The 26477-nt window shown below is 40.5% G+C and overlaps 2 protein-coding genes across 3 annotated transcripts in view; one reads left to right on the top strand and one right to left on the bottom strand.

The window, feature by feature from the left end:
- LOC149705246 (uncharacterized) overlaps positions 1-26477 on the top strand; it is a 55619-nt gene that overhangs the window by 9557 nt on the left and 19585 nt on the right. For both annotated transcript variants that reach the window (XM_089865499.1, XM_089865500.1), the window contains exons 2-6: positions 20543-20649; positions 20887-20974; positions 21121-21282; positions 21353-21479; positions 21648-21877. In XM_089865499.1, coding sequence (XP_089721625.1) covers positions 21124-21282; positions 21353-21479; positions 21648-21877 — 516 coding nt within the window. In that variant the 5' untranslated portion in view covers positions 20543-20649; positions 20887-20974; positions 21121-21123. The remainder of the gene's footprint in view (positions 1-20542; positions 20650-20886; positions 20975-21120; positions 21283-21352; positions 21480-21647; positions 21878-26477) is intronic.
- On the bottom strand, positions 7321-18532 carry LOC149705250 (cell adhesion molecule Dscam1-like). The gene is made up of 25 exons (XM_089865658.1): positions 18298-18532; positions 17067-17387; positions 16766-16927; positions 15505-15654; positions 15060-15347; positions 14693-14962; positions 14209-14620; positions 13945-14102; positions 13426-13710; positions 13241-13360; positions 12947-13114; positions 12725-12872; positions 12440-12588; positions 12194-12325; positions 11604-11768; positions 10920-10990; positions 10590-10833; positions 10314-10412; positions 10002-10187; positions 9565-9893; positions 9253-9487; positions 8815-9122; positions 8618-8690; positions 7955-8162; positions 7321-7477 (listed from the first exon to the last, which is right to left on the bottom strand). Exons 1-25 carry the CDS (start codon positions 18530-18532, stop codon positions 7321-7323), a joined length of 5073 nt encoding a protein of 1690 aa, XP_089721784.1.

Below are 26477 nucleotides of genomic sequence, written 5' to 3'. Positions count from 1 at the left end.
ATTTAGCGTGCTACCCGGGTGGTAAGACGGTAACCCGACCTTGTATTTATCCCGTAACAGTTGAGGTTAGGCTATGATTAGGCTAGACTCGGGTTCAAAGGTGAACTCGCGTGAGTGGAGCCGCGCAGTACACCCTCGGAATGGTACATTACGACGCACGTTATTCGCGCGTCTATAAAGGTTCTGAAATTTTTGAAAGCTTTCCGTTGACCTAGATTTATTGAATAGTGTCTTTTGAAAAGTGTCTTCTCTATTGTGTAGACAATAAGGGAGGGAGCTACGGAAAACGGATATGCCTCTATGCCACGACGTATTAAGATCATTTGCATTTGATTGCGTTTTGAGTTGCTTTGTTGACAATATATACTGTGGACAGCTTAGTTAGTGAACCTGAGGTCCAAGTCGGGACTCGTAACTGAACAGTCAGTTATTTATTTTTTACAAAGCAAACGTGTTATAGAGAAAAATCCATGCCCTTTAGAGATATAGCGTTCATACATGGGTAAAGAAAAGCTTAAAAAACTATGATTCTCAACTTTTTAACCTAAATAAATAGAATTATTTGTGGCGCGAATATCTCAGGTCTATATTTGGCCTACCGTCACTGATAACGGGGGGGGGGTGGCTATTTAGGCCAATTATAATTAGCGACGCCTCAAGCGCGCTTCGTTAAAAACTGTAAGACTAAACCATAAAAAAAAAGGTTTCGATTCAATTTTGTCTTAGCTTCTAAAAAAACACCTTTTAAATAAGGATTTTTTTTAGCTTGGTCGTTGGAAGTTCAAGTTTTTGTTGGCAGCCCGAAAGAAAATAATCTTAAGGCTTTTGTGTTTTTCGAGCTGCTTCGGGTCACTAGTAATGAGCCATTATCTACAGGCTAACGGAAGTAACGCGATACGTATAAGCAAAAGTATATAGATAAAAACGGAAAAGTACATTACGTTAATTGAAACTTGCTGGCGCCCCGTGTTGTAATATGAGAAGCCCAGCCTCCTTAATCCTCCATAATATTGTCGACCCCCTCTGTAAACCTTCTCAACCGTAATACAGAGAACAAGCCGTGAATAGGCTTAACAAAGTATAGAGGATTTTAATGTCTCTAGTACCAAAAGTTAACTTTTGGATCGTTAACATCGTGTACAACTTTCTATGAACATATTTCCGTCAATAAGCTCCAAACTGATTGGTTAGTTCCTGTAGGCGGTTAATTTAGAGGAGGGGTAGTTTACGCGTCGTCTACATCCAAAGGCAGCTAGGGAATTGTTAATGAAGTGTACTTTTCATTTTTACATCGATACACTTTTGATATATGTATGACGGAATGAGAGTTGAGTTTCCTAATTCCATTCCTTTTAAGAACATCGAACATTAGTCCGTAATGCTAGATCATATCTTTATGGGGCAATTAACGTGACTTGATTTGAAATTAAGAACTAGCTAAGCGGCGATAAGTATAAGAGGGTACAAGCCCCTGCAGCATGCACTCGGTTAGCGAAAGGTTGTTCGATTTGTTTTCGCGGCGGGACAAGATCTATTAGGGCGAGCCGTTCTTTCTTTGTCTTAGCATCTGAGATTCTTAGAAGCTTTTTGTTTTTGGTGGTTGTCGCACCCCCCCTCCTGATCGCTTTGTCCGAAGAGCGAGCGAACGAGCGAGAAAGAGCCATTCTTTATCCAAAAAAAGCGCGTACGAAACGCAGCTCCTAGAAGCCAGAGGCCATTCTTTACGCGTTTCGCGAGCATTAACCTAAATATGGAACATCGCGTTAAAGCGATCCTCGCCTACCCCCCTGTACTAAGGTACCCCCTCCCCTCCCCCTTCTCTCTCTCTCACTCACTCTCTCTCTCCATCGCGGGCAGCCTGTCCCATGCCAAAAAGAAATCGAAGATGCTCAGAGACAGGTCGCACCCATCAAGCGTGGACGTAATAAGTTATGAATTCTTTCATTTTTCAATACATTGTAACGTTATAGCTAAGCTATCGGTGGTAGAGTTGCCCGTCTATGATTGTATTTACACTATCTGAACACTCTAATTCGTGTAAGGTAATCGTAACAAAGAGAGGTTAGCAAAGAGCCCAGCGGTCCTATAATTCCTATAAATTCCTATATTTTTTGAACCAGTCCTATATTATCACCTATAATTTCACGAAAGGTCAGACTATAAATTCCTATATTTTTGACATAATCCAAGTTTTTGTATAGTTTAGCGTCAAATTTATCAAAATTTAGCTGTTATTATCGAGATGATATTTGAATAGACACCGAAATTAGGATTTTTTATGTATTATATTATATTTTAATTAAGTTCCTTTGAATTTTCCGAGTAAAATCCAATTTTGAGATATTTCTACATAGTTTAAGCCCCAAAATTGTATTAAATATACGAGCATTTTAGTCCTATATTTTCCTATAAAAACACATGATTTTTTCTCCTATAAAATCCTATTTTTCCTATAAGGAATTTAAATTTCTGACTGGGCTCCCTCGACGCCGTATAGAATCCCGATCTGGCCCTATTTAGCTTGGAGCGACGTTGGAAAACCGCTTGTTTATTTTATCCAAGGCTATTCTCGAGTATTTTATCCAATAATCCATATCCTGGTCTGATTTACGCGCTTTTTACTAAAGAAGCAGCGCGGAGCTGCTTCAACTATTGTCAACACTCACCGCCACAGAAAACGCCTTTTCGTTTTTTTTTATTATTCCCAAGGACTTTGAAATTAATTTCGACCCATTAAAGAAGTTACTCATCAGTTATCGATATAGTACTTCTTCTCCGGTACCATTTTCAAAGCCGAAAAAGATTCGAACTTAATTTTTTGTAAGAATTACGGATCATCGTAAATGGGTTTCTTAGTCAAAATCATAGTAATATATTTCTGAAAAATGTCTTGCAATCGGGACTTTGAAATTAAAACTTTCTAAAAGCCTGCCTTTACGCGTAAAAGGCAATTTTGCTCCTCAATTTTATTCCAAAAAACGCCAAAATCGGACCAGAATTATGGAAGATACGAATTTTATTTAAATGTCATACACCGGTGTATGGCGGGTAAAGGTTTTACAGGGGCTCGTAGCAAATACATCATCGAGTTTGCCCCTGGAAGTTGGCATTTCTTATTTTTTGATAAAATAAATGATTTACTATCAAAGACTGCATTCTGAAGTTTAAATATGAAAGACTGTTGATGTGGAGGTTAAATTAGAAATTACACCGCTTGAGCGGTGGGGGGGGTTTCTTCCCAATGATACCGAGAAGTTTGTAACTTTGGCAGACCGGGAAAAATAAAAATGAAAAACAAAATTAGGAATGAATCGATGGCAAGCCAGGTTTAGAGATAGGCAAATATCTCCGAGGCGAAAAATTCCTTGTCTTTTTGAGGGGGAGGGGGATGAAGCCGGGGGGGGGGTTCCCTGGCGAAATGTGTTAAAACGAAGGAAATTTCGTGAGTGTTTCCCGGAGAATTACATGGCTAATAAAACGAGGTGGAATGTGTCGATGGAACTTTTAAAACTTGGGCCTTGTACAAGCCTCCAACAAAAACCCAAGCTATGAACAGAAGCCAAACACTCGAAGAAGAAACGTTCATGGCCTATTAGGAGGTAGTACTAAGATTGAACTCCCAACGCGTTATTAGCGTCTCGGATCAAATGAAATGGTACGCGGAAATGATAACCATACAACTTCCTTAGGAAAAGTTCATTTCAAACCATTCCGCTAATATCATTAATATCATAAGATATGTTCCATACATAAGTTTGTCACTGGTAACTTAGAAACTGGAGCTTGTCATGAAGTGAGTGAGGTAGGTCATATATTCGAGGTAAAGCGTAGGAGGCCTGGTGAGGCGCGGCTGTCAAAGGCCTAATTAGTAATGCAGGCTAAATAGGACTAGATGGAAGTCCTGCAAAACTAACCGAATGTAGTCTGCAATTCTCGCTTGTTGGAGCTGTAATTCTCTAGCATTACGAAGTATGGGTAGTGTCATACTTATGGATGGAACGTATCTTATTATAAACTTATGTTAATATTTATTTTATTGGTAGATACGCTATAGATGAGATTTATGGCAATTAAACTTTTGAAATAATTGATTGAACGTGGAATCGGCCTCCATGTTTTTAAAATGGCGGCCTGATAACAAAATTGGCTAAGATTAAATTGGAGTTACACCGCGATACTTCGATGATAGTTAAATACTTTTACTTCTAATGATGAACGCTTGATTGAGAAGTTTCTTTCTTTTTTGGGGTTTTTTGGCTCTCGTTGTCATTGTCAAAATTCTACAAAATTCCATCGTGTACTTTCTGTATTGGAAAAGGCGGCCGGGTGGGGGGGGGTTCGGTTGGAGGATCGTGTACACTAATTCGAAACATCGGCTGAAACCATTTTTAAAGCCAAAATTCGACTGGATTCGATTACGTGGAACCAAAAATAGTTAATATTTTCTCCAAGTCGAGTTTTCAAATCAACGCTTATCCTGAGCTCCCAAAACTACCGGAATTTATAAATAAGGGATGGTTTCGACTATACGGGGTTGTTCTAAAAGAAAACAGGGTTCATACAAGCCTGGAAAACAGCGAAAAATCAAAAACCTCAGGGGAAACTCAGGGAAATTTAGAGTTTTTTGTAAAATCGGCGTCAAACAGGGGCCAAGTAATTAAGCAAACTGTTCACTAACATATCACCCTTCATAGGACTAACATTACACTATACTTTGAAGGCTCGTAACTCTGATTCTACTAGAGATACGGGGATGTCCTTTTAGTATGTTTTAGTCATATTTGCCCCCCCCCCTCCTTCGTTAACATTTGCTCCATAGGATACTCCATATACGGGAAAAACATGGAAAATTCAGGGAAGTATATGGGGAAAAACTTCATGGAGATCTCAGGGAAATTTGTTGTTTTCCATAAAGTTGTATGAACCCTGGAAAAGTCGGAGGCCTTTTTATCTTATTTAGGATAGTTGACGAATTTTTTTGGTTTCTTTTTGTTACTTTTAAAAAGTCGCGGGTTCGGTTCTTTTTTAGTTAAGCCGTTAATCGTGGGATAGATAATCGATATATTTATAGAGCTGACGTCAGCGAGTTATACCCCTTTTGTACGTCAGTCGTAACGACACCACCCTGCCTTCGAGTGTGTTAAACTCTGTGGGTAGTTAGCGCGAAATGCTCCTACTCTAGCGTTAAGCCTTTGCCCGCTAGAAAATGGCTATAAAGCCAACCGTAAGAGATAAAATTCCCCATGGCTCAATAAACCCAATACGTTAAGCCCATTGTTTAAAACTATACGAAAAAATATAAGCGTATCCCTTGTATGCTATACGGAATAGAGGTGTTATAAGCGAGCTATGGTTAAAGAGATATCTGTACCGGGTGTGCAGCCTAAGAGGGTGAACCGAGGATAGTTTAAAATTTAATCTTACGCCCAGCAAAAATATTCAAAGAAAACCCTTCTCGAGAAATTCTAGACGATCCGCTCGTAGAAAAAGCTCCAATTTCAAAACTGCGCGGCTGATTTTTACTGTTCTTACATTTTAACATATAATACTCGATTCGAGGTGTAAGAACGTCCCTCCCAAGCCAAGGAGCCCTATTGGTACCATAAATACAGTCTATGGGAGACCAGTAATGACCAGTTTACTTAATCCATAGTTTCTAAATAGGTATAGACCCGTAATTAGGAGTTTGAGCTTCATTAAGACTGTAAAGCGCTCCTTGGGATGAAACTGGGCGTGTTTATGCTGTTCTTAGGGTGGCATGCACCCTTGGGCAGCACCCGATGCGGCTGGTCTTGTTTTATTCATTTTTATTCATCAGCATTTTTTGGTGGAACACGAATTTCTAACGATCGCTAACTCGTTGTCGTCACCAGATTCGAGCACCCATCCTTATCGTATCACCTTGAAAAAGCAAGGCGGACAAGGCCTACGCTAACCTTCATTTAAATACAACGATACTACCCTGGTACTTACTGAACTTTGAAGTTGACACTAGGCCCTATCGCGTAATACGAGACGCCACGCGTTACGTTTATAGAAATAGATGTAATGAACGTTAAAAGCGCGAGTAGTAAGATAAACGAGGAGACGGGAAACTAATGTAATACGGCTTTTGAATGCATTGGTTTTAAACTGAACGGGTTTATGTTGAATTCCCACGCGTTTACAAGCGGGACAAGAAAAAAAATCTAAGAAACGCTTTTGATAACGGATCAATTTTTGTACCACCAAATAAGACGTAGGCTGTAGGCCTGTTACACAACCCTGAGTGTTTCTAATAAGTGAATGTTGTAGACCCTCTTGTTCCCTGGACCCTTTTCACTCAATTTGAACCTAAGGAAACCTGATGGGCCCAGGTGTCATCATGAAGTGGGCTCGGGTAAACACCCTTTATAATGGTTAGGGATATTTGGGAAATTTGCTCAGCCGGGATAATTTTGAAAAGTCAGTGAGGGTTTTTCATCATAAACATTTCGTCCCAACCCTGACTGATATAATTAATTAAAATCAATTGATAGCGTATTTAATTACTTAGTAATTAAATCAATTATTTAAGAAGAACCGAATCTTATACCGTTATCATAATCTAAGACATCTCTTTAGAATCAAAGGCTACAATTTGTAACAAAAGGTGTTAGTAAGCTAATTTCCCCCCGAGCTTGTTAATGCTAATTTAATTTGGATGGCTCGTTGGAGCGAAGAACTAAGCGTTAGTCCCAAATTAGGGAGTCTCATTCTAAAACTTGATCAATTAGAGCTCTACCTACGCTATTATTAGAAACATCCACGCTGCCTGAAGATTTTGTAGTCCAACTCGCGACGTAATTCTGAAGTTTGCGTTTTTTAAAGTATAGTGCAAAGTTTAGATTGAAATAAATTCAAGCGTAATTTTTGGTATAAAAATCAACATATATTTTTCGTTTCAAGTTTTCACAACATCTTCGAACACTTCATTAATATTGGGGGGTTTTTTTCTTTGTTCAAAGCTCTTAATTAATTTGTTCTTAAACTATTATAACTATTATAAAAAACGTAACTTTAATTATATACAGTGTGGAATAGACCAAGTTAATTTAGTCGAATTTTTCCGTAAAAAAGGCTGAAATACGACGAATTTTGTTGGCCTTTCAGTTTTTATTTAGCACTGTATTTAAATATCATTTATCTTTTAATTTGGCCACCACCGTTCTAATTGACTATAAGTGTACGAACACATTTATTTCCAAAAGTTATAAAATATCTATCTCAAAAAGTTAATTACATCCTTGGGCATTTAATTAACGATAATTTCGTTAAAGTTGTTTTTATCAAAGTCTAAGATCATTGTAAATTTCGGCGTTGGTAATAAAGGGCTCTTAAGTGACGGTCACTCTCGGTTTCGGACAATTCGGTTTCCTCGCGATCGCGAAAAACACTCGAGTTTTCTTCGACGTCGCTGTACGAGTAGGCGTTTTCGTCGCTCTCCCCGTCCGAATATCTGAAATTAATTCGTCGAGTTACGATTTATTCGAAGCGATTTACGGATGACCCACCCTCTTAAAATTAACCTCATCAAACTGAGCCGTCTCTTGGGGGAAGGGGGGCAGGCAGGCTAAATCGATCATAGAAGCAGGGCCGGAAATAAACACAGGACACTGGACATTGTCCAATAAAATATTGAAATGTCCCAAAATTTTATAAGGAAAAACTATGGGGGTCACTGGACATTTTGACCAATATATTTTCCTTAGTTTTGATAGCTGAACTATGAAGATGCCACGCTATTTTTACACGCTTCAGTGGACAATGTCCTATAAATTTTCAAGTCAAAGGTTGTATCACTGGACACGTATCCTATAGGAAGTTTTTCTTATTTCCAGCCCTGCTTAGAAGTTCAATTTTGGACTCAAAACTGATTTGCCCGTAGAACCACTTGTACGTCGGTCCTATATATTTAGCCAGGCTCGGAGCTTACCTCGGTCTTTGCGGTTTACGAGTTAGGGGTCGTACTCGAGGTTCGCTTCTATGTCGGGCCCTTCTCTGATGAGCTCGACTTTGAGCTTTGTAAAGAAAATCTTGTTCGGTTTGAACGACGAATGCTCCTATGTCCGTAGTTGTTGGTAGTACGGCCGCGGAGTTTCTGGGAACGTCGCCGTGTTCGGGTGGCAACTCTACAACCGCCTCTAAAATAATTACCATCGAATAAAACCAAACGCGTTTAAGTTACGATGTTCTTGTTATTGTAACGAGTAACAACCCATAATTCACCGCGCAGTTTCGATATTTTAAAAACTCGCGTTTCACCTTTTCGTTTTTCTAAGCCACCTTTTTAGTTAAAAATACGTAAATTGCTAATTCGCGCTACCCCTCTGACGTTAGCTTTTCCAAAATGACTTGGAAACTCCAAAATTTATAAATGATCTCTTGTACTAGATTCCTAGACAATATTTCTAAGCGAAGAATTTCCCAAATTGTCGAAATTTCTTTTAGTTTCTCGAAAAATATTTCTTAATACAACTTTGAAGATATTCTAAACAATTTCCCCTGAACCGTAAATATTCATTCAAACATATTTTCGAAATATTTTAAAGCTGGAATTTCAATTTTAAATTTTGTAGGAAATGCGCTGCGTATTTACCTGGAAGGCAGGGGCCATCCGTACTCGTGAAATACTTCTTGTCTAACCCACGCATTCTCTCGGATACGCTAGCCTAAGTTAGGAAATGGGGCAAAAATAGTAGCGATATTATTGTCAAAATGAGCCCTAAGTGCCGAGGACCCATTCCCCTTTCACGTGCAAAATCTACAACAACTGAAAGATAACCCGCTAGCCACCTCACTTGTTTCTGAAGGCACGTGATGATGACGTCTTAAAAACGGGACGTCATACGCGTGGTCTATTCGCTCGTGATGACCCGGCGGCGCGTGCTGGCCTTTCCAACTCGGATTTCCAGGAGCGGCTTGGTACTCGGAGGAGTAGACCGAAAGCCGGCTCGTGGCGTAATTAGGCGATGGGTAGTATAGTTGTTCCCCGCTCTGGTTTAGTACGCGACCATCGTCCGTTGTTCGCGGTGCTTTCTCCCATACGGTCATTGGAACTGTGTCCATGTTCTTACTGACCTCGTGGTCTCTGAGCTCATCCCCTAGGGGCGTCGGGTGGCCAAAAAGTATAATGGATTATAGCCGAATCCAAAGGGGGTTGGAGAGGGCTTCAGAGTGACCGGTCCCGCAACTCCCCTTCCATATATACCGTCTTTTTAATTGTAAATTCACCTGGCTGATAATTGTTGTCATTGGCGTAGTTCTGGTTGAGTCTTTTGATCCATATGACGCGGGAAACGGTGGCTATTAGAACCAGGACAACCGTCGTACACACGATGATGGAAATTATCATTTTTAATTGTTGGGCTAATTCTCTACCTGGATCCGGAGATACGGCCAATGGAGGGACGGTCCCTATTTCAAAGAAATATATCTTGACCCCGCTAAACCCGTTAAGAACCCTGTCCTATTTTAGACCCCTCCCCTAACCTTAAATAGCTTTATGATTAACCTCATCGTTTTTTGGAGGAAAAAGAGAACCACACGATGACACGAATAGTGCAAAATGTTGGACTTACCTCCCGCGAGAGTCAAAGTGGCGAATAGGTACTCAGCTTCGGTAAATCCGGCGTCGTTATGAGCGGTCATCAGCAGAGCGTACCAAGTGGCGTGGTTTAAATCGCCTATCACTACTAGCTTTTGAGCGGGTAAGACGTTATTGGATAACAGTATCCATTCTCTCTGGTCACGTGGTTTGTACCGCACCACGAAGAACGTGATAGGGCACGTTGAACTCTCCCACGAGGTCAGATGAAGGGTCACCGCGCTCGAGTTACTGGTTAACAGGTCGGACTTGTCAGGGGCTAAAGGAACTGTCGTAAAAAAAGGAATCGAAACAAAAATTGAATTCGATGAATTTAAACGAACTTAGCGTGAATGTTGTTTCGTTCAAGTTCACCATGACAATAAATGTCGCTTACCATTGCCGTCGGTTTTGGCGGTGACGACTTCACTCGGTTGACCCCGACCGGCCGAATTGAAAGCCACGATATACAGTTGGTACTTTTTACCACATTGCAAATTTTGAGCGTAGAAAGATGACCTCTCTGCCGGAATGGTCACTTCGTCCCATTCGGAATCTTCCGTTTTGTGAAATAAAATATACCCTGGGAGAGGAGGGATAGATAGAGGGAAGACCTTAGTAATTAAATACGCCATTCTCGAATGATGATAAGACCCAACTAGCTTTAATCGTTTCGGATAGGACAATGAAATAGTGAATTGTAATGTACCTCCAACTGGTTCCCCGTCTTCTTCGAGGTTTTCCCATTGGACGTGAATTGAAGTTGAGGTCGCTGTCACGACGAAAAGGCGTGGAGCGATTGGAGGATCTGTAGGCGAGACAGTTCAACCCCGTATTATTTTACTTATCGAGGGTCCCATACTTATACGGATTAGAATAGGGCTAAGCTAAAACTTTTATATATTTGTTTCAAATTTATCATTTTTTCCAATCGTTCAAAATGCTCGCGCTCGCTTGGTGCGACTAATTGTGAAGAAACGCTTACCAAACTCCAAGGTTTCCTCGAGGACTTCCGCGGATGTCGGTCCCGCTCCTTTGGCGTTGAAGGCTTGAACGACCACGACGTATTTAGCGTGGCGTTCCAAGTTGCTTATTTCGCATTGGCCAGCGGCGCCCGAGTCCCTTACTTGGACCGTTTTGTAGCTGAAAGGCTCGGTTGCCGAGAATTGTTTTACTCCAACGTAATATCCCAGTACCGTTCCGTTCCAGCTGTCCTTCTGGGACGGTGCCTATAAAAAACAGAGATTCGAAGGAGAAATTTCGATTAAACCGGAACTTTGATTTTCAACAGGCTGCCTTCGAAACGGTTATTTACCTTCCAAGAAACTCTCAAGGATTTAGAACTGGTAGCCGTCACTCGAATATCTCGCGGAGGTCCATTTGGAGCTGCGAGTAAAAACGCCGAAAACAAACAAAAAAAAAATTGGATATATTAAACACGTTAAGATGATTTATCGAGACGGTGGACCCTCTTAATTATTCCCGGTTTGGTCTCTACGTGTATAATGACCGAATGCAACGTCATCTAAAATAAATGTAATCGTGTTTACGTTTCCTCGTAGTACCACGTTAGTTTATCTTGATATAAATGGATGGGAATCCACTTTCATTTCCTCAAAACACGCAAACGGGAAATGAAATTGCTAAAGCTTTTAAAACGTGTTTCCAGAATTTAATTTTCTCGATCCCATTTCCGTCATTTGGTCCTAACTTCGTTTCCGGAATTATAGGACGGTTTCAACCTCCGGCATAATACTCGATTTTTCTAGTTATCCCTTCACCCTTAAAACGACTCTAGTCGCGAGGCTCTACCGAATATTATTTGGTTTTGACGCGAAAAACAACAAAAAATAAATCAAATGAAGAGAAAAAATTCGTGTATTTGAAGAACAGGTCCCGTTTACCCTTTTGACCAGAGGGTTTGAAAGTTCATCTAGGCCTACTACAGCGTTTGTAAAACGATGAAGGGATTAATGGTTCTAAGATAAAACTGACTTACCTTCTTCGTCCGTGGTAACGGTCATCACTTCGCTAGCTTCGCTCATTCCAAGGGCATTCTCCGCGAACAAACGTACTCGGTACGTTGTCCGCGGTATTAGATTTTGAACGGTGAATTCGTTTAGGGATCCTTCGACGTTAACCTTCTTTGATCGCTCCCACGGCTCTGCGTCCACCAGCCAGGGTCCGAGCGCGTCCAGTTCAAATTTATATAGTATATAATTGACCAGAAAAGATAGACGGACGCCAAGAGGATATAAATAGGATGTTTGGAAATGGGTGGACGAGAAAAGATACGCCTATATTTACTTTTGCACTAATTAAAGATCATTTTGACTTACTGACAACGCTACGCCCAAACCGAAATTACTACAACTATAAGTAGTACAAATAACCAATAAAGATTAGACTCCCAATCCGTTATTAGCACCTTGGATGGGCAAATGGCCCGGCTAACCAGCGGAACGTAAATGATAACCCCTCCCTCCCTTATAAGGAGTTTATTTTCGGCTCATTTCAAGCGTTCCGTTAATGTAATTAATATCATTGCCGTCTGACGCGAGTCCGTATTGTAAAAAGGTAGCTGCTTACCCGTGTTTCTGGCATACTCGAGGATGTAGGCCGATAAAGGACTGTTGCCGCTGTACGGATGAGACCAAGAAACTGAGAAACTTCGACTACCTTTCGCCAATATCGACGGATTCCTCGGTTTGTCGGGCGCTTCTGAAAATTAGAATTTCCCCTATTAGGATTAAAAGTTCAAGGCTTAAATTCTGTTGTGTTCGGGAGAAAACGGAACGGCCTAAAACTCTGAACAGAAATTAAGCGTGGGTATACCTTGAACAATAACTTGGTAGGTAATTTCATCTTTGCCGTAAGTGTTTTCAGCCAGGCAGCTGAAGAGTGCCGAATCGCGTCGATCCGCTGATGGGACTCGAATGACCGATTTAATCGCGTCTTCCAAATCTTCTTCTTCTAGAATATACCTGAACAAACGGAAAAAACACGGGAATGCTTTAAAATACAACGGGGTGTTCCGCCTAAAGGGAGGGTCCTGCACTCGGGACCAAAGGTTTTACGCCCTCGTTGCATTTACAAAGTGCAATTGCGAAAGTAACTCGCCTCGATTCCGTATGAGGATCGAAGCTATGTCTGTCCTTAGTCCAGACGATCGTAATTGGTTTTTCACCTTTGGCTTCGCAAGACAATGTCAGCGCCTGGCCCTTTCGCGTACTCTGAGCTTCGAATCGCTTGCCGAAATGAGCGGCGACTAAAACGACATCCCACGGGGTAAAGCTCTCATTGGACAATTACAATATTACGTCATTTTAGTGATGTTCCTACCGTGGACTTTAAGATGTACTACGGTACTTAAACCGGGCCCAACACCGTTAGTAGCTTGGCACATGTACGAGCCCGAGTCTTCTTTGCTGACTTCGCGTATTGTCAGAGAACCATTTTCTCTGATTTGAATGTTGGCGCTGCTGATAATCACTTGGAAATTACCCTGACCTAAGTAAGGTTTAAATCAAATTCCATTTTTAACGAGTGGATTTCAAATATTGAGTATGTTGAACGCGAAGACTGGGATGGGAACCATTATATGATGGGGAATTATATGTTACGAAAAGGAATTACCCATGGAGCGTTTCCACCTAATCACGGGAGCGGGGAAACCATCCGCTTGACAGTCAAAGGTCACCGACTCCCCCAAAACCGCCGATTTATCGTTGGGTTCAACCCTCCATTTCGGAGGCACTGAAAATAAAGAAAAGACTGTGCAATTATCGTTGGTTCACACTCGAGAACTTGTTGAAAGTTACCGTGAACCGTCATGATAGCCGTATAGTTGGCTGACGCGACGGGATTGCTAGCGACGCAAGTGTATCGTCCATTATGCTTCCGTTGCACCGTTGAAAAGGACAGGAACGAGGTAAAGTCATTGGCGTTGCTTATAGAGGCCTTCAGTTCATCCGCTAAGCTAGCTCCGTCCTTAAGCCATCGTATACTGATGGGTAAATCTCCCGCTGACACGACGCAAGCCACGCCGGCGCGTTTCCCTTCTGTCAAGTCCTTCGGGAAAGTGAATGGTTCCACCGCCGGAGGAACTGCGCGTGACGAACCGATTAGAGTCAGGGTCACCGGAGCGACAACAATTTGAGAAATAATAGCTTTCTTTAGTGTAAAGGGGTTGATGGTGTTTAAGGGGGGGGGGGTTGTTCTACGTTGTATTGTTCTGCATTAGTTCTATGGTTTTTTGGTTCTGAGACTGATTTTAGTTGAACCCTAACTTTACTCTGATTAAATTGGCGAACAATGTAAGAGGCGGCTTTAGAACTCACTTAAAACGCTAAGATGGACATCTCGCCTGGCTGTCCTCCCTCGCTTATCCTCGGCGAAACACGTGTAGCTTCCGCTGTCAGTCGAGCGTAGTACTTGCTTCAGAAGTAACGTTCCGTTCTCGAAGACGCGTTGACGGTGGCTTTGTGGCAAACGACGACTTTCTTTCAACGGTAATAGTAAAAAGGTCTATTTTAGAATATTCTTAATTCTACAGTACTGTATAAGTAAAGGCCGAAAAGGATATTTTCTAGGAAGTTCTAGACTCGCCTCGTTCCCAGGCTATCTTCTCGATGGGGTAACCAGCGACCGGACAGTGAAGGAGCACTTCCTTCCCAGCTAGAGCCGAAACGTTCTTCATCGGTCTGATATAAGGCGCTCCCAATATATTGACCCTGGATGAATGCGACACTTTTCCGACGTCGTTGGTAGCGCTGCAAAGATACAGGCCACCATCTTGAACGGAGGCGCTGCTAATATTGACGTAGCTGTTCACCGTGTATTCGCTACTGACGTAATCCCCGATACGGATATGATAGGCTTCCTGTACGCTCTGACCATCTAGAGACCAGGTGATTTCCGGTAATGGTTTGCCCGATGCCGAACACTTCAGGGAGAAGGCTTGGCCCGGATTTCTCGACATTTCCTCGAAGGTGCTCGTGAAGACGGGGGCGTCCTCTGCAATTCAATGATTACTGGCCAGTTTTAAAAAAACCTACTTTAACCTTAATATTGTTAAATAATTCTTACCTCCTATATTTATCTCGGTTGTAGCTTGATAAGACTCGAATTCGTTCGTGGCCAAACATTGATACATCCCTTTGTCTTCCCTCCGCACCGTCAAGATTTGAAGAGCGTCTCCGCTGACCGAAGTGACCCGACTGTCGAAAGCCAATGACCTTCCATCCTTGTACCACGTGACTGTTGGTAAAGGGTGACCGGTCACCTTACAGGTCAAGGAAGCGCGTCGACCGACGTCCGCTGATAGAGTTCCTGGTTGGATATGAGCCGATACAGGAGCTAGTGTTTATGGCAAATGACCAATAGTACGTTCGTAATTAGAACCTCTCGGTATTTAGTGGGAATAAAGTAAGATAATTGCCACGATCAACCTTACCCGTAACGAGCAACTCTGTCGAATATTCATCCCGTCCAACTGTGTTATTAACAACGCAAATATAACTTCCACCGTCTTGAAGCGAGACTTTACGAAACGTTAAAAGTTCGTGATTTCCCCGATGAGTTTCGCTTAATGATCTGAGGGTATTTCCTTGTTTTTTGTACCAAAACGACGTGGGTTTCGGGACACCCTGTCCCACGCAAGGCAAATAAACCGCGTCTCCTACTTTAGCTCTTCGAGGGGAACGGCTCTCGATGATTTTGGGTGACAGTGAACCGTGTGGTTCTGAAACAAAACCCGGAAGTCATTTACCGCTCTAGAAGCGCTCTGAAAAAGCTTTCGCCTTCCATTGATAGAGTAGAAAATCGTAACTTGTTTAGGGGATGTCCCTATAAAATTCGCCTCGCTGTACTGCGGTCCTACCACCCTTCTTGTCTCTTACCCGTAACTATTAGTTGTCCAGCTGAGGAACTGGTAATCAGTTGGTTCGTCAGTCGATGACGCGTCTGACATTTGTAAGCCCGAAACGCGTCATTGGGTTCCGTGTTTCGAATCAATAATTCACCGGTGTGCAACGCGGCGTATTTGTCACCTAGAATGGAAAGAAATAGAATGTATGCCCAAAAATGAAATAACGTTATCAGCGCGAGTTTTATCCCGAAACTTTGTTGATACGGATAAGACGAGTAAATGTTTTTATAATCACTATTCAGTACCAGGAGTAAAGAGATACGTGTAAAGGCGAGCGAACCAGCTCGGGCCGAGTATAGCGAAGAGCAACTTGCTTTGACATTTCAAGCTAAGCGAAACTAAGGACTTCCTCCCTCTAGCGAAACAAACTTTCCTTTTTTCGCTGATAAAACCAGCCTTTCTACCGTACACTATCTTTTTCAATTTAACGAAGGTATCTAGAGAGTACGCGTTTTTTTCTTTCCGTGAACTAGATATCTCCGTTATCTCTACCCTTTTTTAACGCCAGCTCGTTGGAAGAGTAATTAACGTCGCCCTACCCTCGTTTCACGCTTTTCTACAGGTTTTTTTTGTACAGTTTTGGAGGGTAATGAATATGTTTTAGGGTTCATAACGCGTTTACGCGAAAACGTACGTGCTAGGATTTAAGTAAATCTACGTATTATTTAGTATATTAGGCTTATAATATAAATTGCAATATCAATGTTAATTTTGAATTCATGTCGCTATGTTTCCTGATCAACTTTTCAATTTTGAGTTGGAAAATCCAGAACAGAGTTCATAGACATAAATTGACATAATATATATATTACTTGAAAATGTCTATTATTGGCCTAAAAATTATTTTTAGCTTTAGTTCATTGTCTCCTTCAACACGGACCCTGTAACAATTATATTATCATCGAATGATTTAATTATGGAACAAATACGGTAGAACTTGTTGAAAATATAGTTGTCTGAATTTGACCTAGAAAAATACTGAAATTTCGGGTGCTTTCACCATACACGTAGAACGTAATTTGGGCTTCAATTTGATGCCAACAACGCCTAAATCGGACCAGATTTAAGTAAGATAGAAATTTTATAAATATGTCGTACATTGGTGTATTGCGGGTTAACGTTTTACAGGGGCTCATAGGAAATACATTATCAGTTTTACCCCTGGAAGTTGGCACTCCAAAAAAATCCTGTTCCGTAAACAATGGTTAAAAAATGTTTTTAATGAAACTTACTGGAAACTCCGGGTGGTCCTATGGTAATTCCATCGTCACGGACCCATAATACGACAGTGACGTAATCTCTGACGACAGCGGGCACGTGACATCTCATAATGGCTGTGTTACCACGTGGCACGAATTGGTCGTAGACTCTAACGTCGTACGCTTGCGAAAGAACTGGTATTGGCAATGCATTATGGGTAAGAAAAAACAATGGAATTAAATGAAAGGGCATCCGTAATCGTAACTCGTGTTAGGGAGGACCCGAAATCGCCCATTTAAGCCTCCCAAAATTTGCGTTAAAATTAAAACTTGCCGGCTCTGACGCGTATATCCCGGCTTCGAATGGTACCGACTGAGTTAGTGGCCAAGCATCTGTAAGCGGCGGAATGGATATCCTGACGGTATCTCGTTGGCCTAAACGGCGGGAAGAGCAAGGTCCCGTCCGCTTTGAGCTCGCGTAGTCCCGACACGCTGGACACGACACTACCGTCCGAATTTTGCCACGTGATTACTGGCGGAGGGTTACCCCTGGAAGAACATAGGACCGAAGCGCCGGAATTGTTTGTAAAGTCCACGCGAGACGCGGGTTCGTCGATGAAGTTTGGACCTTCTTGAGGTGTACCCGAACATATTACTGAAATTTGAGAAAATTAACAGGGTGCATGTTAACCTTAGTTAGTTTAACCTCCTCTCTTAAATATATTTGACAAAATTGTTCCTTTGTTCTTTGAATAATCAAACTACAACCGCGATTGAACAATCAGTAACGTTATCAAGGTTCATTGGAAGAGTGGTTTGTTTGGTTGAAAAGGAGCTGGGGCGAACTCCTATCCGTTAAACCTGTAAATAAGCCTGTCCCCTATTCTTGATTATTTAAAGCGTACATAGACGGGAAACTCTTGCTGGTGTCCAGTCCCTTTGAAGAACACCCATTGGGACAACAACGCCGGCTATACCTTAGCCTTACTAAGTTAAAAATAATTTACAGTTGTAAAAGTATCTTACCCGCATTTAAGGTTAATACGACACATCCAATCAAGAATATTTTTGTATCCATTGGACCGATCAACCCACGCTTAAATTTGCCAGCGTGGAAAATAGCGGCAAAATGTTCTTAATTAGCACTCGTAATTATACCGAATACGAAAATGTTTAAGACTCTTATGTTTTGCGATATTTGAAAGGCGCCGACTAATTTATAATCAATTTAAGATTGAGTTTAATCCCGCCGTATAATTTAAACACAAACGGACAGTGAATAGGTCGAGTGGACATTGAGTAAAATTCCCTTAGTTTCAGCGCTATTCCGGGTTTTTACCATCCACTCTTTCTCGTCACTTCGGAGTTGTGTCAACGTAATTGGACAACGGGTTACGTGGTCACTTTGTAATTGAAAATCCTAAAAGTCTTCGGCTCTATTCGGTATAAACAGCGCCTTGAAGTCAAAACGTTCCGAGTCGGAGTTTGACTTGGCGGGTCACGTCGCGAAAACGGGTCACGTGGTCATTTTGTAATTAAAAGTAAGCCGACGTCTCGAGCCCTACTTGGATAGGGTTGAGTGAGGACCGGGGGACGAAAAGGTAAACATTTGACGTTGCCCTTGCGTTTGGCATCCGAGTTCCTCCCGTTCATCGAAGGCGAGCTGAGATGAACGACGTAGCCCGGAATGCTGGAGAGAACTAACTCGGCGTGTGGTTCAGGAGCGAATGAGAGGAAATCCTTCCGTATCCTTAGAAGAACTCCCGCGCCGCGCACGTGGCCTTTCAAAGTTCTAGCCATCTGAAGAGAGCTCTTCAGTTTCTGGTCGCTTCCGGCCAGGAGGAAATAACTCGGCGTTTACCGAACGGTGTCGCCACATTTTATAATATCTGATTCATAAAATTGGAATAGGGTTCATTAGACGTATTAAGAAGTTTCGCGGAAGGATCTGATTATTGAATAAAGCCAAATACGGCAGAAATGTTCGAAATAAAGCGGTACTTAAAAGTTAAGCGTGGAAGGAAACTAAGACGTTCAAAAATTTGGTTTTCATTTATATTTTTACCATTCTGCCAAAGTTACAAACTTGTCGGTATCATTGAGAAGAAACCCTCCCCCCCGGTCAAGCGGTGTAATTTCTAATTTATCCTCCACATCAAGAGTCTTTTATATTTAAACTTCAGAATGCAGTCTTTGATAGTAAATCGTTTATTTTATCAAAAAATCAGAAATGCCAACTTCCAGGGGCAAACTCGACCATGTATTTCCTACGAGCCCCTGTAAAACCTTTACCCGCAATACACCGGTGTATGACATTTACATAAAATTCGTATCTTCCTTAATTCTGGTCCGATTTTGACGTTTTTTGGAATGGAATTGACAAGAGAAATTGAATTTTACGTGTAAAGGCAGGGCTTCAAAAAGTTTTAATTTCAAAGCCACGATTGTAAGACCTTTTCTCAGTAATATATTATTATGATTTTGACAAAGAAACCCATTTACGATGGAACGTGTCTCATTAACTTATGATATTACCAAGAATCTTTCAAGCTATGAAAAAATAAATAATTATTGAATCCTTAAGTCCCTACAAGCCAATGGTGGCGCCTTTTAACCAAGTGGAAAGAATTATGGGTTTTTTTTTTTAGAATAATTCAATTGAAGTGTATACGATAAAATATAAATTTAAATTAATTATTTTAAATCATAAGGCAATAAAGAATGTTAATATAAAACAGATTGAGAAGCAAAATTGCCGTTAAAAACATAGATGGCAACATGCTCTTCTCGGGATTTTAAATCCTGAAAATCATTACTGATTTCGTCTCTTGTCAGTACGCGCAAACCGAGGTTTCGTAGAGAGCTAGGTTTGCACGTGCTGCCAACCGATGTTGTAACAGAGTATAAGCTGCCTTCATAGATAGGGAGTTACCTATCCCGTAGCGTGAAATCAAATTTCCCGACGCGCATTCTTTATCCATGGTTAAAAGTTGAAACTTTTTTTAGAATCAAATTACATTTAAAATATCAAGTTAAGAGACTCCAAAATGGTCTGTAAATAAAGATCTTGATAGTTCATCGTATTTGCGAGAACTTGAGAAAAAGTTATTAAAAAAACCCCTTTTTAGCCGCGAGTATCTCTTGACTTAGCTTTATCGCCCGTATCGTTACGGCAATGTTCCCACGATGTACTAAAATATTCATAGTGTTTTTTGACGTAGTTAAAATAGTGTCGCACGCTCTGACCATCTGCTAAAATTCCTTTTTGAAGGAAAGAAAGATCGCTTTGTACCTATAATCTCTTATTTTAAAAGTAGACTCGAACCAAAATGGACGAGTTATGTTTGAAAAGCGCCTATAAACATTTTAGTATCACGTTTATTCAAGTAAGAAAATTACGTCTACCCCCGCCTTAAGAAATTTACGTCTACCCCCGCCTTAAACGAGTCCTTAACAAATCTTACTATAAGATTTAAGGCCTTTTCAGACGATCATACTTTTTGGTTCATTTTGATTACTCAACTTGAGTTAACTAGTTGCGTCGTGAGATTAACGGAAGTTGAATCACCGAATTATTAATGTATCACTGACCAATTTTTGCTGACTGAACTTTTTCTGAATCAAAAGGTTGTATCGTTTGTCAGGGTTTTTAGTCGCGGTTTAAAATTGAGGCCGAATTTAGGGCGGTGTTTGATCATCGATCTGAAGGCTCTCGCACTAACTCTTTGATTTTTTCCCAAATTGTTTAATTAATTTCCAAGTTTCAGTGATTGCCCTATTATAAGCGTATTTTTTGCAATTTCTCCCAAGACAATATTACTACAAGCCAAAAAATCACCCGGAACGGACTTTGAATGGACACTATCTGGATTTGAAGCCAAACTCTTAGACGCCTTGTCCAATTCCGTTAATTTTACGTACGTTTTGATTAATTCTCTTGGAACCGCTCATCTTACGCCCCTAAAGGATCCAAAACTTAATATATTTAAAACCAAACTAATATGAGCCGCACATAATTTACTGACCAAACCGATACCTAACTGTAATTAAACCTAACCTCTACTAAAACGCTATACAAACCAGGAAATCTAGTCAAAAGTCACTGTGTATAAAGTCGCGAAATCATTTCATTTGAAGTAGAATTATTGTTTTAGGTATGTTTTACACGAAACGCCAAACTTCAATTATGGTTCAGTTCAAAATGGTTCTTGGACGGGAGCGGTTGGATCGTTACAGAAACGGGTAATTAAATACTGGCTGCAACAGATGCAACGATGACTTAATTCGAGTTTCCAACGAATATTCGTTACTTGACGAGTAGTAGCGAATATTATAATCGAATTATATTTATTACCTTTGGAAAAAATATTCGGCTTTTAAACATGCAGGAAATGGACGTTGCATTGGCATTTTTAGCGGACACCTACCAACGTAGGTCGGCCATTGATTTCAGCGACTCTTACTTCTCGGAGAACACTCATTTCTTCGTGGGTGAACAGAACGCCGAGAAAATCGGCTCCGTTTTCTTTTTGAGTCCGTTTCAAGTCCAGGTAAGTTCAAATTTGGCTTAGCCTTCCGTGATGCAATGTTGTGGACAAGTCTGGCCTATTTCTATCGCAGGTTTGGATCATCTTTCTCGGTTTGGCCGCTTTGATTATCATCTTCATTCGCGTCCTTTCACCGAAAAAAAGAAATAAACAGAGACGTTCAGCTTCGCTCTATATTATTGGCGTTACGTTACATCAAGGTATTGTACGGAAAGCTGCTTGTTTTATTGACTCTGGTGTTGTATAAGAGAGATACTGGCGAGTATCCCGTTTCCCCAATTACCAGGGCTGCTAAATTCACGGGGTTACAACCATCAGACATGGTGTTTTCACTATCGCTTCCCGTCTATTTTTGTTCGCGTCAACAGGTGGTCGAATACCAGTTCGTAGGTTTCCCGCGTCTATCGCGATCTCCTCGTGGCTTTTGGCTTCTCTTTTCCTAATTCCTTTCTACGGTGGATACTTGAAGGCATCTACGAGCGTCCTGAGCCACGATCATATCAATTCTTTGAGGCAAATCGCGGAACCTTTTAAAAATGGACAATTGAAAATCATCGCGCCTACTGGGTCGTTCTTTGGAGATTTCATCGCGTCTCTGGTAAGTCAAAGTTCATTTGGACTCACTGACTGTGGCCGAGCCCCAAACCAAGAAACGGGACGAGAAGACCTATTTCCATTCCATTCTTCATTATCCTATTTATTATTACACTCTCTATACAGAGTGTTTTTCAATAAGAGGGCGGGGCTAATTACAGGACCGAAGTACAGACTGAAATTCTAGGAGAGCGATAGCTCTCTTAGATAAGACCTCCTACCGACTTTAATGTATAAGGATGGTTTTTAGCCACATCGTATATACACTGTTAGAAAAAGAGGTATTTTAGTGGTGCCAAATAATACCATAACGTACTATTTGGTTCCTTTTGAGGTGCTTTTTTAATTTTAAGGTGTTACAGGAGCAGTATGGTGTTTTTTAGCACTTGGAAACATTAAAGGAGTTTATTCAAACTTTTCCGGGTGTTTATTAGCCATTCCCAAGATATCCGCCATTTAAAGGTGTTTTTAAGTACGTCTCCTGGTGTTTATTAGCTCTTCGTAAAACACCAACAATAACAGGAGTTTATTCAAACTTTTCCGGGTGTTTATTAGCCAATCCCAAAAACCCCACCATTTAAAGGAGTTTTTTAAGTACTTTTTCTGGTGTTTATTAGCTCTTCGTAAAACACCAACAATAACAGGAGTTTATTCAAACTTTTCCGGGTGTTTATTAGCCAATCCCAATAACCCCACCATTTAAAGGAGTTTTTAAATACTTTTACTGGTGCTTATTAGCTCTTCGTAAAACACCTACATTAACAGGAGTTTATTCAAACTTTTCCGGGTGTTTATTAGCCATTCCCACTAACCCCACCATTTAAAGGAGTTTTTTAAGTACTTTTCCTGGTTTTTATTAGCTCTTCGTAAAACACCAACATTAAGAGGAGTTTATTCAAACTTTTCCTGGTGTTTATTAGCTCTTCGTAAAACACCAACATTAACAGGAGTTTATTCAAACTTTTCCGAGTGTTTATTAGCCATTCCCAAAAACCCCACCATTTAAAGGAGTTTTTTAAGTACTTTTTCTGGTGTTTATTAGCTCTTCGTAAAACACCTACATTAACAGGAGTTTATTCAAACTTTTCCGAGTGTTTATTAGCCATTCCCAATAACCCCACCATTTAAAGGAGTTTTTAAGTACTTTTTCTGGTGTTTATTAGCTCTTCGTAAAACACCAACATTAACAGGAGTTTATTCAAACTTTTCCGAGTGTTTATTAGCTCTTCGTAAAACACCAACAATAACAGGAGTTTATTCAAACTTTTCCGGGTGTTTATTAGCCAATCCCAATAACCCCACCATTTAAAGGAGTTTTTAAATACTTTTACTGGTGCTTATTAGCTCTTCGTAAAACACCTACATTAACAGGAGTTTATTCAAACTTTTCCGGGTGTTTATTAGCCATTCCCACTAACCCCACCAATTAAAGGAGTTTTTTAAGTACTTTTCCTGGTTTTTATTAGCTCTTCGTAAAACACCAACATTAAGAGGAGTTTATTCAAACTTTTCCTGGTGTTTATTAGCTCTTCGTAAAACACCAACATTAACAGGAGTTTATTCAAACTTTTCCGAGTGTTTATTAGCCATTCCCAATAACCCCACCATTTAAAGGAGTTTTTTAAGTACTTTTCCTGGTGTTTATTAGCTCTTCGTAAAACACCAACATTAACAGGAGTTTATTCAAACTTTTCCTGGTGTTTATTAGCTCTTCGTAAAACACCAACAATAACAGGAGTTTATTCAAACTTTTCCGGGTGTTTATTAGCCAATCCCAATAACCCCACCATTTAAAGGAGTTTTTTAAATACTTTTCCTGGTGTTTATTAACTCTTCGTAAAACACCAACATTAACAGGAGTTTATTCAAACTTTTCCGGGTGTTTATTAGCCACTCGCTATAACCCCACCATTTAAAGGAGTTTTTTAAATACTTTTTTGTGGTGTTTATATGCCATTCCCAAGATCCCCACCATTTAAAGGAGTTTTTTAAATAATTTTCCTGGCGTTTATGTGCTCGGTTAAACTTTTCAAGTTTTTATTTAAAGCCATAATGCAATGTCACTAATAAATCGTCGTGTCCCTCTATACTGACATCACTCTATTAGCGCCTCCAAAAATATCTGCTGTTTCTAGTATGATCTGATTCGTTTTCATTTATCACATATATATATTACCCACGTATTCCGATTAAGTGTGCTCATATAATATTAGGAAACGCGGTTGTGTGTTTCTGCTTGCTGCTGGTTCTCAATTCTAAACTCAAATCGCAAAGTCCAAACTCTTAGCTGTGATAAAAATTTTCAAACAGAAACATGCTTAACGAAGTACAGATCTAAGAGTATTAAACACCTGGGTGTTAAGCTCTGGAATTCTCTACCAGGGCAAATTAAAACTATTGAATCACTAAAAACCTTTAAAAAAGAGGTTACACCTTTTATCAATCAAATGTTAACGACAACGTAAACACCACGTTAATCTTTTATTTAATTTAATTAAAATGTCGGACTCTATTGTAAACAAGACAGTAGTCTTAATAGATGTTCCAAATAAAAAGCAAATTATTATTATTATTATTATATGATATTCAGATTGTGTACAATTAATACGTTTGTTACACGTTTGTTAAACGCCGTGGACTTAAGAAATAATTCAAGTAGGCCTTGTAGCGGGCAATCGCGTTTTGAGCAGCGCGAGGGGGGCTACAAAAATTGAGAACAACCGCACGTTGAGTATAAAGAAACATAAAATTTATTTACATGAGCAATCTAAAAAAACATTTGATCCTCTCTCAACCTTATCTTGGTTAGAAATGTCCTTTCTACCTTTCCTCTCCCTCAACCCCGGCTTAACATCTCTCGCGGACAAAAGGGGTTTTTGGGAGAACCATAGGTAAGAAAACTTTCCATCACGTGGTCAGCGCGCGAAGCGCGGGACCCGTGGGTTTTTTGGGGCATCTCTCTTGAGATGAGCAAGAGGTATTTTTCTTAGTGGAAAAATACCGTTTCAAATACTTTTATATCGCTTGGGGAGGGGAGCCAAATGCGGGTGTTACAGCCTATAGACCAATTCGAATATTACATGCAGAGAAACAAACTTCCAGGGGCAAGCCGCCATTCTGAATAATTTCTCTCACGCCACGAAACACCACTAGAGGGCAGCCCAAGCTCACTGCGTGTTAGAGGCTAGCAAGCCCGGTCATGCCTCTAGTGATGTCTCCTGGCGTGAGGGAAATTATTCAGAATGGCGGCTTGCCCCTGGAAGTTTTTTTCTCTGCATGTAATATTCGAATTGGTCTATTACCTTTTAAGTTTTAATTTAAATATTTGAATGTTTGTAAATTGAAATATATTTGAATGTTTGTAAATTTAAATGTGTTTGAATGTGTAAATTTAAATGTGTTTGAATGTGTAAATTTAAATGTTTTTGAATGTGTAAATTTAAATGTTTTTGAATGTGTAAATTTAAATGTTATTTTGCCTATAAAAGGTGCTACAGTCTTGCGCAATAGCCCTAACAGGTATAAGGTTTTCTTCTACTCCAGTAACACTTTCCTTTCTCTATGGTAGTAGTTATTTCTTTACTCGGGCGCGGAAGTCTATAGATAGTTTTCACACATGGAGGATTCATACCATTTACACCAGGAGGCCGGGCTATCTGGCGGACAAAAACCAGTCTGCTTTTGTCCTCCAGATAGCCCGGGTTCCTGTCTATCTGGCGGACAAAATGGTATGAATCCTCCATGTGTGAAAACTATCTATAAGATGTTACCGTAAGTCTATAAGATGTTAGCGTAAGTCTATAAGATGTTACCGTAAGTCTATAAGATGTTAGCGTAAGTCTATAAGATGTTAGCGTAAGTCTATAAGATGTTAGCGTAAGTCTATAAGATGTTAGCGTAAGTCTATAAGATGTTAGCGTAAGTCTATAAGATGTTAGCGTAAGTCTATAAGATGTTAGCGTAAGTCTATAAGATGTTAGCGTAAGTCTATAAGATGTTAGCGTAAGTCTATAAGATGTTACCTTAAGATTATAGAAAAGGTATGGCCCCACACTCGAAACTTATTTTGGTCCGCTCTCTATCACGGTCAAATTTCTAATCTTTTTACTCGTGCGGGGGGGGGGCACAAAGACAGGAATACCGTGTGTTCGGGGCTTCTCACCCCGTCACTCCGATTTCGATTTTTTGTTTAAATTTTTCACAAAGTCTTGAAAGTAGAAACGTCTTTAACTCGATGGCGCGGGACATGACGTCGCAACATGTAGGGCCCTGATTGGTCAACACTTCGCGCCAAACGATAAAGTTTCCCGGTACATATTTCACCAAGAGGTCATTCCTACCCTCTTGCCAAAAAATAGAACCCTTTGACGAAATGGCGACGCCAAGGTTGGCAAACAATAAACCGCGTTTCTTGAGAAAGAGTCAAACAATCTCGGCCACCCATAGTTGAAACGGGGGAACATAGATAGAATTTGATTTCCCGAGGAAAGGTGGGGGAAGAGGCGCCAGCTACAAAGTCTATCTAAACTATGAAGCTAGAACTGCGAACACGTGAAGAACCCAGGTACCTAAAGTAATTCCAGTGTAATTCCGCGCCCTTTTGG

The sequence above is a fragment of the Phalangium opilio genome, unplaced genomic scaffold, assembly GCF_054372755.1.
Source record: "Phalangium opilio isolate 3A_F unplaced genomic scaffold, DU_Popi_V2 ptg000014l_1, whole genome shotgun sequence".
Taxonomy (NCBI): domain Eukaryota; kingdom Metazoa; phylum Arthropoda; class Arachnida; order Opiliones; family Phalangiidae; genus Phalangium; species Phalangium opilio.
Note: the sequence above shows the minus strand (reverse complement) of the source record. Positions and strands in the feature narration are given on the sequence as shown.